Source organism: Nothobranchius furzeri, chromosome 12 (assembly GCF_043380555.1).
Source record: "Nothobranchius furzeri strain GRZ-AD chromosome 12, NfurGRZ-RIMD1, whole genome shotgun sequence".
NCBI classification, from domain to species: Eukaryota; Metazoa; Chordata; class Actinopteri; order Cyprinodontiformes; family Nothobranchiidae; genus Nothobranchius; species Nothobranchius furzeri.
The window spans coordinates 47,260,034-47,275,918 of record NC_091752.1 but is presented as its reverse complement, the minus strand read 5'-3'; the positions used below and the strand labels follow the sequence as shown (position 1 = coordinate 47,275,918).

The 15,885-nt window shown below is 45.3% G+C and overlaps 1 protein-coding gene across 2 annotated transcripts in view; it reads left to right on the top strand.

The window, feature by feature from the left end:
* The first annotated feature begins 4,969 nt into the window (after positions 1-4,969).
* psda (pleckstrin and Sec7 domain containing a) overlaps positions 4,970-15,885 on the top strand; it is a 73,776-nt gene continuing 62,860 nt past the window's right edge. Inside the window, exon 1 of one of the 2 annotated variants that reach the window (XM_015945991.3) lies at positions 4,970-5,098. In XM_015945991.3, coding sequence (XP_015801477.3) covers positions 4,985-5,098 — 114 coding nt within the window. In that variant the 5' untranslated portion in view covers positions 4,970-4,984. Of the gene's footprint in view, positions 5,099-5,292; positions 5,382-15,885 lie in introns of those variants that run through there. The other variant, XM_054750441.2, reaches the window with a different exon arrangement.

Genomic DNA, 15,885 nt, shown 5'->3' with positions numbered 1-15,885 from the left:
CTGAAGTGCCTTTTTTCCCTCCCCCTGACTATCCTCATATAAACCCTCTTGATCTACTACGGTGGTGCAACTCGGGTTGCGAATGGCCACAGTCACCAATTCTTGTCATGTGTCTATGTATTAGTGATGTTAAATGTGAAACGCAGGATTCGAAGCTTGTATCACCAAAACGAACCACCGCAGAGCAAAGCACTGTGTCGGAGCTTGATTTGTTTACTGAAAGTCACGTGACCAATGAGCGACGGCGCTTCGATTCACCCTTCCACCCACGTGACTGCTTCACATGCGGTTTCAAACATTTAAAGCAATGCAAACCGAGAGGCGCAGGTTTGTATGAACTGAGATTGACGGTTTAGGATTCAGTATTCAGTGATTAAACACGGAGTCGCAAAAATGGATCCTGTAGCAAAAAGAGGGCGTTCTGAGATGTGGGAACATTTCAATGTATTCTCTCCAAATAAGGTTTGAAAATGTATTTGGTCTAGTCTAGTAAATTATCTTTATATTAGTAATACTTGGTGCATATTGTAGGGCTGTATCTTTTAGACCGTCTGTCATTTTCCTTTAATTAAATAAAAATCCAGTTTGGTATGATTTTTCTTCTTTTATTGGTAATTAATATAATTGTTGATGAGCTTTTCAGTTTGGTTGTGTGTGTAATGGAATGTAGTTTGTCCTATCCTTATGTGAATTTTCTAATCTTCATTTTGTTACTCTATTTCTAAAAAGGTACATAAATTGAGCTAATTATTCCTGCCTAATAATCCAATAGAAATGTGAAAAGTAAAATATTTGAATATGTAGAGAATGTTAATATGTGTAAATTAGATATATTTCATCACGTATCCCATAAAAATGTATTGTTTCAATAATATTTGTTATGTGTTGCAGGTGCAGTGTGTTATTTGCAACCAACAACTGGCTTACAATAACAACACCTCATCAATGTTGAGGCACTTTCGTGCCAAGCACGACACTTCTGCTCGAGCTGCAGCCAGCAGTCAGGGTAAATGTCAGTATGTATGTGTTTTAATGTCACATTATCTGTTTAAATAACTTGTTTTGTTTTATTGAAGACAGCAGAAAGGACAACACAACATTGGTGTGGCCCTGGTCAGTATGATTGTTAAAGATTTGCAGCCTTTTAGCATTGTGGATGACAAAGGGTTCAGAGCCTTTGCAAGCCTTTTGGATCCCACATATGTCCTTCCATCACGGCTGGCACTGAAGAGCATGGTTGATGCCAGATATAAGAGGGAGAAAGAGAAGGCCAAGGAAATCTTTCAGAAAGCCCCTGCAGTTAGTCTGACATCTGACATGTGGACATCTATTCACATGGATCCTACCTTGCCATAACCTGCCATTTCATTAATGAAAGTGATGAGTTAACTTCTATGTTACTGGCTGTTCAGAATTTTCCTGAGAATCATACAGCAGCTAACATCGCTAAAGTTTTGGCTACTTTGATGGAGGAATGGAACATACAGTCCAAACTTATGTGCCTTGTGACTGATGGTGCAGCAAACATGCTGGCATGTGCAAATAATTTGGATGCAAGGCACAGTCACTGCATTGCACATGCCCTGAATCTAGAAGTAAGGAAGGCCCTTGATTTGACCCCTGGTCTTGAGGACATGAGGGGCAAGGCCAGAAAGGTTGCTGCCTACTTCAGGACCAGTACTTTGGCCAGAGAGAGGCTGCTTTTCCTACAGAGGCAGATGGAGGCAGTGGCCCCTGTCCATAAATTCATTCAGGAGGTGGACACAAGATGGAACAGCACTTTTGATATGTTGTCCAGGCTGTATGAGCAGCGTGAACCAGTAAGTGCAGCTCTGGTGTCCTTACATTGTCGCGAGCACGTCCTATTTGTCGGTTCCTTTAAAACCTAGTTCCATTAGAACTTATAAGACTGCGCTGCGTTCTCAGGGTTCGTGGGGCGTCGGTGAGTTTTATTGTACTAGACCCTGGTTTGGACTCCCTCAATTAGAATCAGTTTCCTATTTTAAGGAGAAATGATATGCCATACTTGTTTCTTTGTGATAGCACACTTCCTTTTAATATCTCCCGTTATCTAGTGGTTTTAGATACTAGGGCAAAGTTCAGCGGTTGGCCATCCGTCGCTGACAATTCTTTGGGTTAGTAGGATTAATTTGCGCCTCTGTCAGCTTTTGTGGGAGTTGGTAACTAGAAAATGATTCTTGTTAGTTGATCAGGCTAACATAGATTTATCAATTTATCTAATTAATCCAACCTTCCCATGCTGGCGGAGACTTTTTCACACTTGCAAACAGAGCCTAAATTAACCTACTAATGTTTTGGCTTTATCATCCTTAAGACATCTCGTTACTCACAGGAGAGGAGAAGACAAGCTTCTTTACTTAAGGTTTCTTTTTATTAATCTGTCACAAACCGTAAAGCAAATCCTGATAATTCAGGAACCTATAATTAATGTGCTTACCTCTCCTTATGATAGGTCGAGGCTCCCACTTTAACCTTTAAAAAGGACCTGGAAGAATCATGGATGTGGATTCTTTTTCCAAAAAGTTTATTACAAGATCAAAAAATACAAAAAATTGGTAAATATAAAACTGATCTCTTCCCCCAAGGAAAGATTAATCCTAATAATTAACTAAGAATAATGAGTTGGCTTACACCAACTCTAAATCTTCTTCTCTTCAGGCTAATGCCCTCTAACACACGCTCACTAACTCTCTCCTGCTGCTCCTTCCCAAAAACTGACCTGTCATCCTCCGTCCAGAGGATGACCTCCTCTATCCCAAATCTGCTCTGTCTCTCACTGTCGTCTGCCCCAACTGTGTGTGTCAGCTCTGCTTCTAGCTGCTCTTTTTATACTCTTCTAGGGTCAGCTTAGACAAGGTAAAACGTTTTCTAGTTACACATATATCATTACCTCATGACAGTAAGGTCATGGGGTCATTTACCAGTTACACACTTTTTAGCTCAACACAAGACATTTGGTGTCATTTTTGCTACATGCAGGATCCTTCATGAAGGCTTTTTAGCTTAACACAGGCCATTAGATGTCTTCTCCCGAAGTCCAGCATTCTCCATGAAGGCTTTCCGTCTCCTGATGAGCTCTTGATGAGCTCTTTTCACTCTGTCTCCTTCAGTCCCATTTCTCCTGCTGAAGGTTGGGTCAGACGCTTCTTGACCTTCTGCCCAGTTTTGCTCCCGGAAGCAAGTTCTGATCTCTTATCTCTGCAACCCTTCTGTGATCCTCGTTTCTCACCAGTTTTTGACCCGCAGAAACTTGCAACAACATACTGATGTGGCTCCCCTGACCTCTGCAGAATACGACGCCATCTCTGAATGCCTTGAGGTATTGTCACCCTTAAAAGAAGCAACTGTGGAGCTGTCGGCAGAGAAATCCGTGTCAGGGTCAAAAGTTATACCCTTAATTCGTATGCTGAGGCACAGCATCACCTCAAAGCAGAGGCAGGTCAGGGGTGTTGTGGCCAGCAAACTGTGTAGTAACATTGTGCAGCTTATGAACGAAAAGCTTAGCCACTATGAGACAGCCAGTCAACATTCTCTCGCCACTCTCCTGGACCCCAGGTGAGGGGGTTTTGTAATGCTACAAATTCAGAGATTGCGGTAAAAAGACTGACCGCCAAATGTGCCACTCTGCTGCGAAACAGTAGCACAACCCTTGACCCACCACAGCCTGCAGCTTCCTCATCGGCAGAATCCTCAGGTAACAGCTTCAAGTTCTCATGCATATGGTGCCCTTTTCTGACACTTTGTTTTTGATTATTTCAGTGGCTGGCCTGTGGGATTTGCTGGACAGCCAGGTCTCAGAGAAAACGAAGGTGTCCAGTGCCACAGCAAAAGCCACAGTCGAGGTTCAGCGATATCTTGTGGAACCAAACATTCCAAGAGGGGAGCACCCTCTTACAGAAACATGTGTACCCTAGTTTATATGTACTTGCCAAGGAGGTTTTGTGCATCCCAGCATCCTCTGTTCCCTGTGAAAGGGTTTTTTCCAAAGCTGGGGAGGTTGTCAGCAAGAAAAGAAATAGGCTCAACCCTGGAACTGTTGAACAAATTCTGTTTTTGAATAAAAATGACATTTGATCCCCATATTGTCACCAAGCACAACCACCTGTTCACAACCCCCCTCACCAAAATCACCTTCACGAAGTCCTCGGGACTACAGATGGAAATCAGCCCTAGGCTACAATCTGGCCTGTTTACATTCATGTTATCCCTACATGTATGTCCATTAACATGCACTGTCCCAAATAAACATAATTTCATTTCAGGTATTCACACCAAGAAAAGCAATTTTATTATATTTAATGTAATGTTCAAATTCAAGATACTTTTATTATATGATCCTGAGGAAGCTTTTTAATGCTTTATTTGTCCATAAAGTTCAATACACCATTCATTTTCAGTAGAATTGGCTGACAACAATACAATGAAATACAAACATTTACCAGCAGATGTCCTCACAGAGTTTTGAAGCATTGACCCTTGAACCTATTTTCAGTTAAATTGGATTGTAAAGCTTTGTTGGTTCAAAAGGCTTCACATCATCATCACTGCTATGTATGTATGTCTGATCACAGAATTGTGTGTACTGAAACTCTAATTTCCCTCTGGGATTGATAAAGTATTTTTTAATTTGAATTGAATTAAAATTTTTGTTATGATGTAAGAGGTTTAAGGACACATTTTTAATACAACAGGGTGACTGTTTTTAAAAATAAATAAAATAGAATAGAATTAAAGTAAAATTCTAACCTTGCACTCACTCCCACCTGATGACAATTTAGAAAGACCAGGCCAATAGTAATAATAAAAATAATAATAAAATAGACTTTATTAATCCCACAGTGGGGAAAGTAACTTAATAATAATAATAATAATAATAATAATAATAATAATAATAATAATAAATCATTATAAACATATACGTTTTGTACATTTACAAAATTAAAATGATCTATTCTCTGGTTTTATGACAAGTGTTTCTGAATTGATTTTTTTTCAGCTAGGTCAAATCAAATCTGACGTGCTTGCGTCACCGTTACGTCACCCAGGCGATGCGGAAGTGGAAGTCGCTGTGGAGAAGGTAAACTAACGTTCAGCAGCTGACAAAAAATGTTAAATAAATTAAAAATGAAATAAAACCAAGTAAAGGCTCAGCAGAAACGAACCGAAAGCAGCACCGCGGTCACTGCTGCTTTGTGTAATGAGATTACTTTGCTGGGCGCTACCGTTACTATCCTCCAGCTACTCGTTACCGACAGCGTGCCCGTTAATGGACCGGTCCGGTGGGTCCACGTCGGCGCTGCAGCTGTGTTTCAGGGGTCGCTAAAGGCTGCAGAACCCGACGCATCCGGTTGCTCCTGGAGGTAAGTAGAGCGGGCAAAACCCAATAGAAACACAACCAGATTAAGATTCATTTTACTTTTGATGAGAGGAAAGTGAACCCAGACCGGCACCGGGAGGTTTTCCTTGTTTCAAAGTGTGACTCGAGTAAGTCGGCGCACACACGGGTCCGTTTAGCAGCCTCCTTCTCCGGTAACGTTCCTAATGTCACAGCCTTCCGTGTTCTTCTGGTTACGGTCCACCCCGCTGAGCGCCGCCAACAGCTACACCGCTTCCTGGGAAAACACGAGATTTCAGGCAAGACTTCCGCCAGCATTCACGAGCCGTAAAATAAAACACACTTCCAAAACACCGGGGGTTGTGTAGGAACAGAGAGGGGTGCCAAATATCCACTTCAGCACAGAAAGAAAGGGAAACGATCATTTCCTAAAGGAGATCAGGCGTTCAGTTTGCTGCCGGGAATAGCGGGCATCTGCGCTGAAACGCGGCAGAAAACGAGCGTTGTAGGGAGAAGAGCCGATGTTTATCTCCAGGACGAACGTGTGTGAGAACACGGGGATGTTTTTGGATTTTAACGATGATTTTATTCAAGGAAAAGCCAAAAGAAAGCTGCTCCATCCATGAGATCCGGATCTGGAGCAACAAGGTCGAGTTGGGGTCAGAAACCAGAATAAAGTTACATTCTAGCGAGTTCCAAACCGGAAGTAGTGACCGTTTTCAGTTATTCACCGGCTTCTGTTAAGTGTAGAGCAGGGTCCTGGAGGACGGTATACAGCATGTTTTAGTGGTTTCTCTGCTCCAATGCACCTGTGCAGCAGTTTATCAGGCCCTGCAGAAGCCTGTCAATCACCTGCTGACCATAAACAGGTGTGCTGGAGCAGGGTTCAACTAAAACATGCTGGACACTGGCCCTGGTGTAGAAATTTAGATGAGTGAGAAAGTGAAGGCTGTTAAATGGACCAGAACCGAGCCAGAGGTTCTGATCAGGCTCATCTGTTGTGTGTTACTTCTTTAGTGTCTCTTTGTGGTTTTTGTTCCTGTTCTGAGTGAATTTGTGAGAAGAAAACGTGTGTAAAGCAAAAAACGCTTAAATCAACCATCATCAGCATGAACATTCATGGGTTTGTCTGTCAGAACCAGAGACTAACGTAGACCTTCTCTAGCAGCCGGTTTGCCGAGTCACACTGGGACTACGACTCGTTATGTTTGTGTCTGTTTTACTCGTTATGAAGAAAATCCGAAACGGTCCAAAGTTCTGGTTTTAACCCGAAACTGGACCTGAAGAGGAGTTTAGAGACATTCATGGACAAAGAGCTTCAGCCTGATGATCCTGATGAAGAAGAGCGTCTGAAACTGGTGAGAAAACTCATTAATGTTCATTCTGCAGACCCAGAACCCCTGACCCGGTCCAGAACCTCTAATCTGGTCTAGAACCCCTTACACAGTCTAGAACCTCTGACCTGGTCCAAAACCCCTGACCCGTTCCAGAACCTCTAATCCGGTCTAGAACCCCTTACCCAGTCTAGAACCTCTGACCCAGTCTAGAACCTCTGACCTGGTCCAAACCCCCAGACCAAGTCCAGAACCTCTGACCCGTTCCAGAACCCCTGACCCGTTCCAGAATCCCTGACCAAGTCCAGAACCTCTGACCCGGTCTAGAACCCCTGACCCAGTCCAGTACCCCTGACACCCTGTCCAGAACCTCTGACCCAGACCAGAACCCCTGACCCGGTCCAGAACCCCTGACTGGGTCCAGAACCCCTGACCCATTCCAGAACCTCTAATCCGGTTTAGAACCCCTTACCCAGTCTAGAACCTCTGACCAAGTCCAGATCCCCTGACTGGGTCCAGAACCCCTGACCGGGTCCAGAACCCCTGGCCTAGTCCGGTTTGGTTCTGGTTGACTGCCTCATCTTGAATCTTGTGCAGGAGGTTGTGTGTTTGTTGAGAGGACCCTTGCTTCTCTTCGTGATTAAAACAGTTTGATGTTTTTTGTTTTTGGAACCTTGAAACAGTTTTTTCTTTGATGTTTAAACATGTTTCAGCTGTTGGTTAGCCTTCTGATGATGTCATGGTCTTTAATATAAGCCAATCATGTGTCAATTCAGTTTGATGTCACTGTTCATTGATTAGTGTGTAACTGTTGTGATTCTGACCCTGGACAGGCCTGTCTGTGCTGCCAATCACTGGCTGATGGAGGTAGCACAGCACCTGATTGGCTGGGAGGAGAAGTGGGGCGGAGCTAGCAGCTGATCAAGACTGGAGGAGGAGGAGCTGAGTCGGTAAATCCACAATGAGCCGGCTCTGCTGCAGACAACAAGTGCTCAGAGAGGAAAAGGAGGATAAAACAAGGTTACAGACACAGCAGGAAGGAAGAGGTGGTTACCACGGCAACGTGAGAGTCAGAGCTGCAGCACAAGGACAGAGGACACCCAGGTAAGGTTACATTTGTGTGTACAGTTACATACGCGTGCGTGTGTGTGTGTGTGTGTGTGTGTGTGTGTGTGTGTGTGTGTGTGTGTGTGTGTGTGTGTGTGTGTGTGTGTGCGTGCGTGCGTGTGCATGCACAGGTGGAGCAGTGCATGTGGTTGTGGGGGTGGGACTGTCCTGGAATCCTATTAGCAGAGTCTAAGAAAAGTAGGACTAACTCAGTCCTTATCAGTCTGTTCTCTTACACACACACACACACACGCTCGCTCGCTCGCTCACACACACACACACTGCAGTCAGAACTGTTTCTCTCAGGCTTTATCTTAATATCAAAGATTCTGACTGAAGCACAAATAGAACTGGAAGATCACACGATTAGTTAAAGTAATAAAGGCCTTCACTGTTCTACACTCTCTGAAGGTTTTGGCTGATTTGTTTAACGTGGGCATGGGTGGAGACTTCTTTCAACCAGACTTCCTGTTAGAAAAATACCTGGGGTGTTTGTCAATGTCAAGGCGCCTTGCTTACGAGGACGCTGTCCTTCCTTGGTCAAAGAAAACCGTTAAATGGAACAGACTTGCATCGCGTGACAGCGGCTTCTGCGGCAGTCATGTAGCGTCATATGACACGGGAAATAACACATTTTATAGGTATAAGTTTCAATATAAATATATAACAAGCCTTAAATTGTGTATATATTTGATAAATTAAATATATAAGTGAGTTACTACCTGCTAGAATAGAATAGAATTCAACTTTATTGTCATTGCACGTGTACAGGTACAGGGCAACGAAATGCAGTTTGCATCCATCCAGAAATGCTTTAGCCGTGATATAGATGTATTACAATATATGTTAGCAATAATATAGATGTGTAAGTATATTACAGAAATTGATCAGTTATGTATGTTATAATGTACACGGTATGAAGTATGTTATGAATATTCTATGACTATAAGTATGTACAGGCTGTAGTTAATACAAGCAGTCCATGAGTTTAACGTGGGTCATATGTCAGGAGGCAGAGTTCAGGAGTCTGACAGCTGTTGGGAAGAAACTGTTCCGGTACCTGGTGGTCTTAGTCCGGAGGCTCCTGTAGCGCCTCCCAGAGGGCAGCAGGGTGATCAGTGCATGTGATGGGTGACTTTGGGCTCTGATGATTTTCCTAGCCCTTTTCAGACACCGCTTCCTGTAGATGTCCTTTATGGCAGGAAGTGGTGCTCCGGCGATGCGCTGGGCAGTTTTCCCGACCCTCTGCAACGCCTTCCGGTCCGAGGCGGAGCAGTTCCCATACCAGACTGTTATACAGTTGGTCAGGATGCTCTCGATGGTACAGCGATAGAAGTTCACCAGGATGTCTGAGGACAGGTTCCTCCTCCTCAGGGTCCTCAAGAAGAAGAGGCGCTGGTGAGCCTTCTTGACCAGCTTGGAGCAGCTGGTAGTCCAGGTGAGATCCTCGGAGATGTGGACTCCCAGGAACTTGAAGCTGCTCACACGCTCTACTGCCGTCCCCTTAATGTGGATGGGTGGATGTGGGTCAGCATTCCTCCTGTAGTCCACGATGAGCTCCTTAGTCTTGTCAGTGTTGAGCAGCAGGTTGTTTGTGTCGCACCACTCAGTCAGACAGTCCACCTCCTCCCTGTAGGCGGTCTCATCGTTGTCACTGATGAGGCCTATCACCGTGGTGTCATCTGCAAACTTAATGATGGTGCTGGAACCATCAGCAGGTCTGCAGTCGTGGGTGAAAAGGGAGTAGAGGAAAGGGCTCATCGCACAGCCTTGTGGTACACCAGTGTTCATTGTGATTGTTGATGAGCAGCGGTTATCCAGTCGGACATGTTGAGGGCGGTTGGTCAGGAAGTCCAGTAACCATTTGCAGGTGAGGGAACTGATCCCCAGGTCTGTCATTTTCCTGATGAGTTGTGAGGGGTGGATTGTATTGAATGCTGAACTGAAGTCTATAAACAGCATTCTGGCGTAGGTGTTGTTGTTGTCCAGGTGTGAGAGGACAGAGTGCAGTGCAATGGAGACTGCATCCTCTGTGCTCCTGTTCTGGCGGTATGCAAATTGGTGGGGGTCCAGGGTGGGGGGAGACAGGATTTGAAGTGTGTTAAGACCAGCTGCTCTAAGCACTTCGTGATGATGGGGGTGATTGCTACCAGGCGGTAGTCATTGAGGCTAGATGGGTTGGAGTTTTTGGGTATCGGGACGATGGAGGTGGATTTGAAGCAGGCTGGTACCACAGCATGGGCCACGGACAGATTGAATATGTCTGTGAGCACTCCTGCGAGCTCCCCAGAGCACGCTCTGAGAACACGCCCAGGGGTGCCATGTGGGCCTGCAGCCTTGTGGACATTGATCCTGCTCAGCACCGCTCGTACATCGGTGGGGGAGAGAGTCAGAGGTTGGTGGTCTGTTATGGTTGTGGTTGTGAGGTTCCCTCGCTCCAAACGAGCATAAAAGTTCTTGAGCTCGTTGAGGAAGGAAACATCAGAGGATGCGGGGGAGGGCTTGGTGATCCTGTAGTCTGTAATGGTCTGGAGTCCTTGCCACATGCGTCGGGGGTTGAAGTTGGAGAAGTGTTCTTCTATCTTCTTTTTGTAATGGTGTTTGGCTTTTTTGATGCCCTTCTTTAGATTAGCCCTGGCTGTACTGTAGGCGTGTGCATCTCCTGACCTAAAAGCGGTGTTGCGGGCCTTCAGTAGGAGATGAACATCTCGGTTCATCCAAGGCTTCTGATTGGGGTACATGGTGATCCTTTTCTGGGTGGTGACACTGTCTGTGGTTACGGAGATGTAATCCAGTACAGATGAGGCGTACTGGTCCAGGTCTGTGTTGGTGAACATATTCCGGTCTGTGTTTTTAAATCTGTCCTGGAGCACCCTGTCTGTCCCCTCTAGGGCTGCACAATATATCGAAAAATTATCGTCATCGCGATAACAGGACATGCGATAGGCTCATCGCTCATCGTCAAAAACGGCGATAAATGTTTGGTTCAAACATTTCCATTCGTGTCATACATCAACTTTTTGTAAACCAGCTCTGTTTTTTTACGCGGAAGTATTATTTGACCAATCAAATGCAGCCCTTCTGATATGCAGCCAATCAGATGGGTCCGTTCACGTAATACGCCCACCCCTACGTAGACCCTTACCCCAAAATTCCACTATCTCTGCTCCGCCCCCGCTTTCCGCTGCCGCTCGCTTCCCTTGTTCGTCATGTTGGCTCAGATTAACGAACGCACTTTGTGCTGAGGTTTCTGGAATCGGTGCTGCTTTCAAACATGAACGTGAGTCCGCTCGGTGTCGTTAAGCAGCTGATAATAACCGGGCTGACTCCGACACGTGCCGGTGAACCAACCCACCGTTAGCCCCAGGCTCCGGTTAGCTTCCAGCTAAAAGGCTACAGCACTCTCCTCCCAGTCCCAACCTGCTGAAGAGGGCCTGGAAAAGCTCCCCCACACATCAAAGTGATTTTTCATTTATGAGCTTTTATAACCTTGTTAATCAGGATCGTTGATTTGCTGCTGCACATAAACTGTCAGTCAGAAGCTCTGTTAGCCGGTTATCTTAAGAGGAGCTAGTTCAATTTGTTAGCTTGTTATCAGAATCATAGTTGCAGTTTCATCATCTGAGCTGCTTTTTAAGATCTAGGTAAACTTGTTCAATTTGGGGTTAAAAACAAACGTTTTCACATATTTTCCGTGTAGTTTTTTTGCCAGCTCCTCTTCTGAAAGGTAGACAATTGTTTTTCTCTTTCCCTCAAAAAATCTTAATGTTCTCCTAGTTTGGCCCAGCACAGTTCACTTCCCAATTACAGCAACAGCCTTATATCATAACCACATAAGTGGAGAAAATGCTCAGTAGCAATGAGAGACTTTGCTGTTGCACTTAAGTGATGTTAACTATTATTTAACATTTAAACATATTTTCAGATTTTTTTATTTATTCAAAAAACCCTGGTAAGGGATGTTTTTCTGTATTTGGAGCATCAGAAAAAGTTTTATGGTGGAGGTGATGTTTTAAAGTCACTGAGAAACTGCATGCATGCAGTTTGTTGTTTTGCTGCTAATACAGTAGCAGGTGCAGCTGCATATTTGAGCAATAAAAATGTTATGTTGTAATGGAATTCATGCATTAGTTTTTGTTTGCTTTGAACCCAGAGCAGACATCACACGCCAGACAACATCAACACTGCATACTTTAGTATTTGTTCATTTATCGTGAGTAATATTGATATCGCAATATTAAGCACTGTTATCGAATATCGCAGGTTTTCCTAATATCGTGCAGCCCTAGTCCCCTCTGACCACACTTTAATTGTCCTCACAGCAGGTTTCACACGTTGGATGAGTGGTGAATACCGAGGTGTGAGGAACTGGGAGAGATGGTCCGATTGTCCAATGTGGGGGAGGGGTGTTGCTTTGTAGGCTCCAGCCAAGCTGGAATTAACATGGTCTAAAATCTTGTCTCCTCTAGTGTGGCAGGAGACATGCTGGTGGAATCTGGGGAGGACTGTCTTTAAGTTGGTGTGGTTGAAGTCGCCAGCAACAATAAAAGCAGCCTTGGGGTGTTTATTCTGGTGTTAGCCACCGAAGCTGCAACTACTAAGCAAGTAACCAACCATAGATAACTTATTTGTCTAAAAAAAAAACATTTTAAATTAGTTGACTTACTTTTAAACTTGAAATTTGCCCCCAAAGTAGCTGCCAGCTTCTGATCCGCCGTCCTTTTGAAAATACAGCGGTGTATTCTGGGTAATTTTTGACCAAGGCTAGGCTACAAGACACCTCCCGTGTATCCTTGCTCAGCTAGCTAAACGGCTAACAAATGGAGAACACACGCCTTGGTAGAACATGAACATTGGAACACGTCTTGGCGGTTTCTCATGACATATCTCCTAGGCAACCGGAGCGTGATCAAGACATCAAGGCAAGGTTCCTTGGCATTGAGACACACCCTTTGAATAACAACGCTGGGAAAATGGCGTTGCCCGGAGTAGGATTGCAGGGGTTAACTGGTTTTACTATCAATCGCGGTTAACCTATGATTTCCACCATACCAGAGGGTCCTCATGAAGAGGCAAAGAAGGAGCATCTTCATATTGCTGGTGAAGGTTCTCAGTCATCCAGGTCATGGTAATCCAAAGGGTTCATGAAGGCAGCTGGACTCGTTAAATAACAACAGACAGCTACAAAAAGCATGACTTTCCCATATTCCAGTCAGAATTCACAAAGCTCCTCAGATGAGAAGCGAAAGGTCTTCAAGAAACCAAAGAAATCTAGTTGCCAGGATAGCATTAAAATAAGAAGAAAACATCCCAACTGTCCTTTAAGTTTCACTTTCATTTAAGTTGCACTCTAATTTCCCTCTGGGATTAATAAAGTATCTTTGAATTGAATTTGGGAAGTACACTAAATTAAAACTTGTTTATATTGTGAATATACTTAACAGTAGCAGCATTGCTCTTATTTCAAGTTGTTTACTCCTTCAATATGCAGCTGTGAGCTGTGTTCATGTGACGGAGCAGGCAGGCGGAGCCTTCGGCAGGCAGGCAGTGTAACTTTTCATGACGGCTGTAGCTCAGATTGTCCAATAATCGGAAGGTTGCTGGTTCGATCCCAACTCTGACCAGAGAATGCTGTTGTTTTGTCATTGGTCAAGACACTTAACCCACCTTGCTTGATGGTGGTGGTCGGAGGGACCAGTGGCACCTGTGTATGGCAACCTCGCCTCTGTCAGAGCGTCCTAGGGCAGCTGTGGCTACATCGTACCTCATCCCTACCATCAGGGTGTGAATGACTAATTGTGTTGTTAAGTGCCTTGTGGGATTGTAGAACCCTAAGAAGGCATTATACAAATACAGGCCATTTTACCATTCTCTGCATAACACCTGTAGCTGCAGCGCCGGAAGCAGGGTCCAGCCAGCCGCAGGGCGTATAAAGCTTCGGTGCTGTAGGAAAACTAGAAACCTCGATCAGAGTCCTTGCCTGCCGTAAACTGTGTGTTGTTACTGTGTTGTTTTCCTCCAAGAAACAAATATTGAATTATTCAATCTGAACAGCTCTATCTCAGGATGAAAAGTCAAGTTTTTTGTTTTAAAAGGTTAAATCTGATTTATTTCTCCAGATTCCCATCCTTTCCAAAAACACGTGATCTGGCCCAATGTCCGATCACGTGATCGGATCGGAGCATCTGTAGAAACAACACTTCAGGTGTTGCACAGATTGCTGGATGTTGTTCTAAGAACCTGGAGACTGGATGTTGTTCTAAGAACCTGGAGACTATCTAGTAGGCACTGTTTCAACGAACTGGCACGTCTACCATGAGCTTGTGAGCAAGAAGACAGAAGAGACTCTGGTTTTTCATGAGTGATTCTGCCCTGACTGTACTTCTGTGAAAGAAGATGGTGATTCTCCTCACTTTTGCAAGCAGCCTGGCAAGAGTAGGAACTTTCAGAGCACGCTGTGATGCAAGGTACAGAATGTGAGCGAAGCATCATACATGCTGGTAGCCAGTTAGCTGAATCGCTAAGCTCATGTTTGAGGCATTATCAGTGACAACCACTGGCTTCTTGTTTTCAAGTTTTCATTCATTCACTACCCTCTTAAGCGCTTCAGCTATATTCACTCCAGTCTCTCCTGTCTCGTCTTCTTCTGCCTATCCGGGTCCAGGTTGCGGGGGCAGCATCCCAACTAGGGAGTTTCAGACCGTCCTCTCCCCGGCCACCTCCACCATCTCCTCCGGCAGGACCCCAAAGCATTCCTGGGCCAGTTTGGAGACATACCTTCTCCAACGTGTCCTGCGTCGACCAAGGGGCCTCCTGCCAGCAGGACATGCCTGAAACATCTCCCTGGGGAGGTGTCCAGGAGGCATCCTAACAAGATGCCCAAACCACCTCAACTGACTCCTCTCAATATGGAGGAGCAGCAGCTCTACTCTGACTCTCCCAAATGTTCGAGCACCGCAACCTATCTCTAAGGCTGAGCCCAGCCACCCTGCGGAGAAAACTCATTTCGGCCGCTTGTATCCGTGATCTTGTTCTTTCGGTCACTACCCAAAGCTCATGACCATAGGTGAGGACTGGGCGGTAGATCGACTGGTAAATCGAGAGCCTTGCTTTCCGGCTCAGCTCCTTCTTCACCACAACAAACCGGTTCAGCGTCCGCATCACTGCAGATGCTGTCCCAATCCGCCTGTTGATCTCCTGCTCCCTCCTTCCCTCACTCGTGAACAAGACCCCGAGATACTTGAACTCCTCCACTTGAGGCAGGACCTCTCTCCCGACCTGGAGTTGGCAAGCCGCCTTTTCCGGTCGAGAACCATGGTCTCAGACTTGGAGGTGCTGATCCTCATGTTTTCCCCATCCAACCCCCATAAATCCTTGTGTGTCTTCCTGCAGCACTCCCAAAGGACAACAGGCAAAACAAGACAAAAAAATCTAACGTGTTTTGTAAAAACGGCTATTTTTAGCATATTTTTTTAGGTCCAACGTGTTGCTACCAGACGTACAGTGTGAGCAGTCAGGTCGCATCCGAGAACTTGGTCGTACAGTGTGAGCACATGACTCGTAAGATCTGCCCTGCGAGGAAGTCGTACAGTTTGAGCTGAAGCTGAGTGCTACGAGTGAAAAAGTCGCACAGTGTCCGCCCAGCTTTAGCAAAAGACCATCCACCCCATACTCCTGGAGTGCCCTCCACAGGGTGTCTCTGGGGACATGGTCATAAGCCTTCTCCAAATCCACAAAACACTTGGATTGGTTGGGCAAACTCCCATGACCCCTCCATCACCCTAGCAAGGGTAGAGTTGGTCCACAGTTTCAACAGCTAGGATGAAAACAGCCAAAGCTAACAGCCTGACCTAGGCTGCCCTGGTACCAGTCATACCGATGGGCATCCTTATGTTTGAACATGGTGTTTGTTATGACCAAACGGCGACTTGCGCAGAAGTCCAATAACAGAACACCACTCGAGTTCAGATTGGGTGGGACATTCCTCACAATCACGCCACTCCAGGTCACGCTATCAGTGCCAACGTGAGTACTGAAGTCCCCCAGCAGGACAATGGAGTCCCCAGTCGGAGCACCACCTAGTACTCA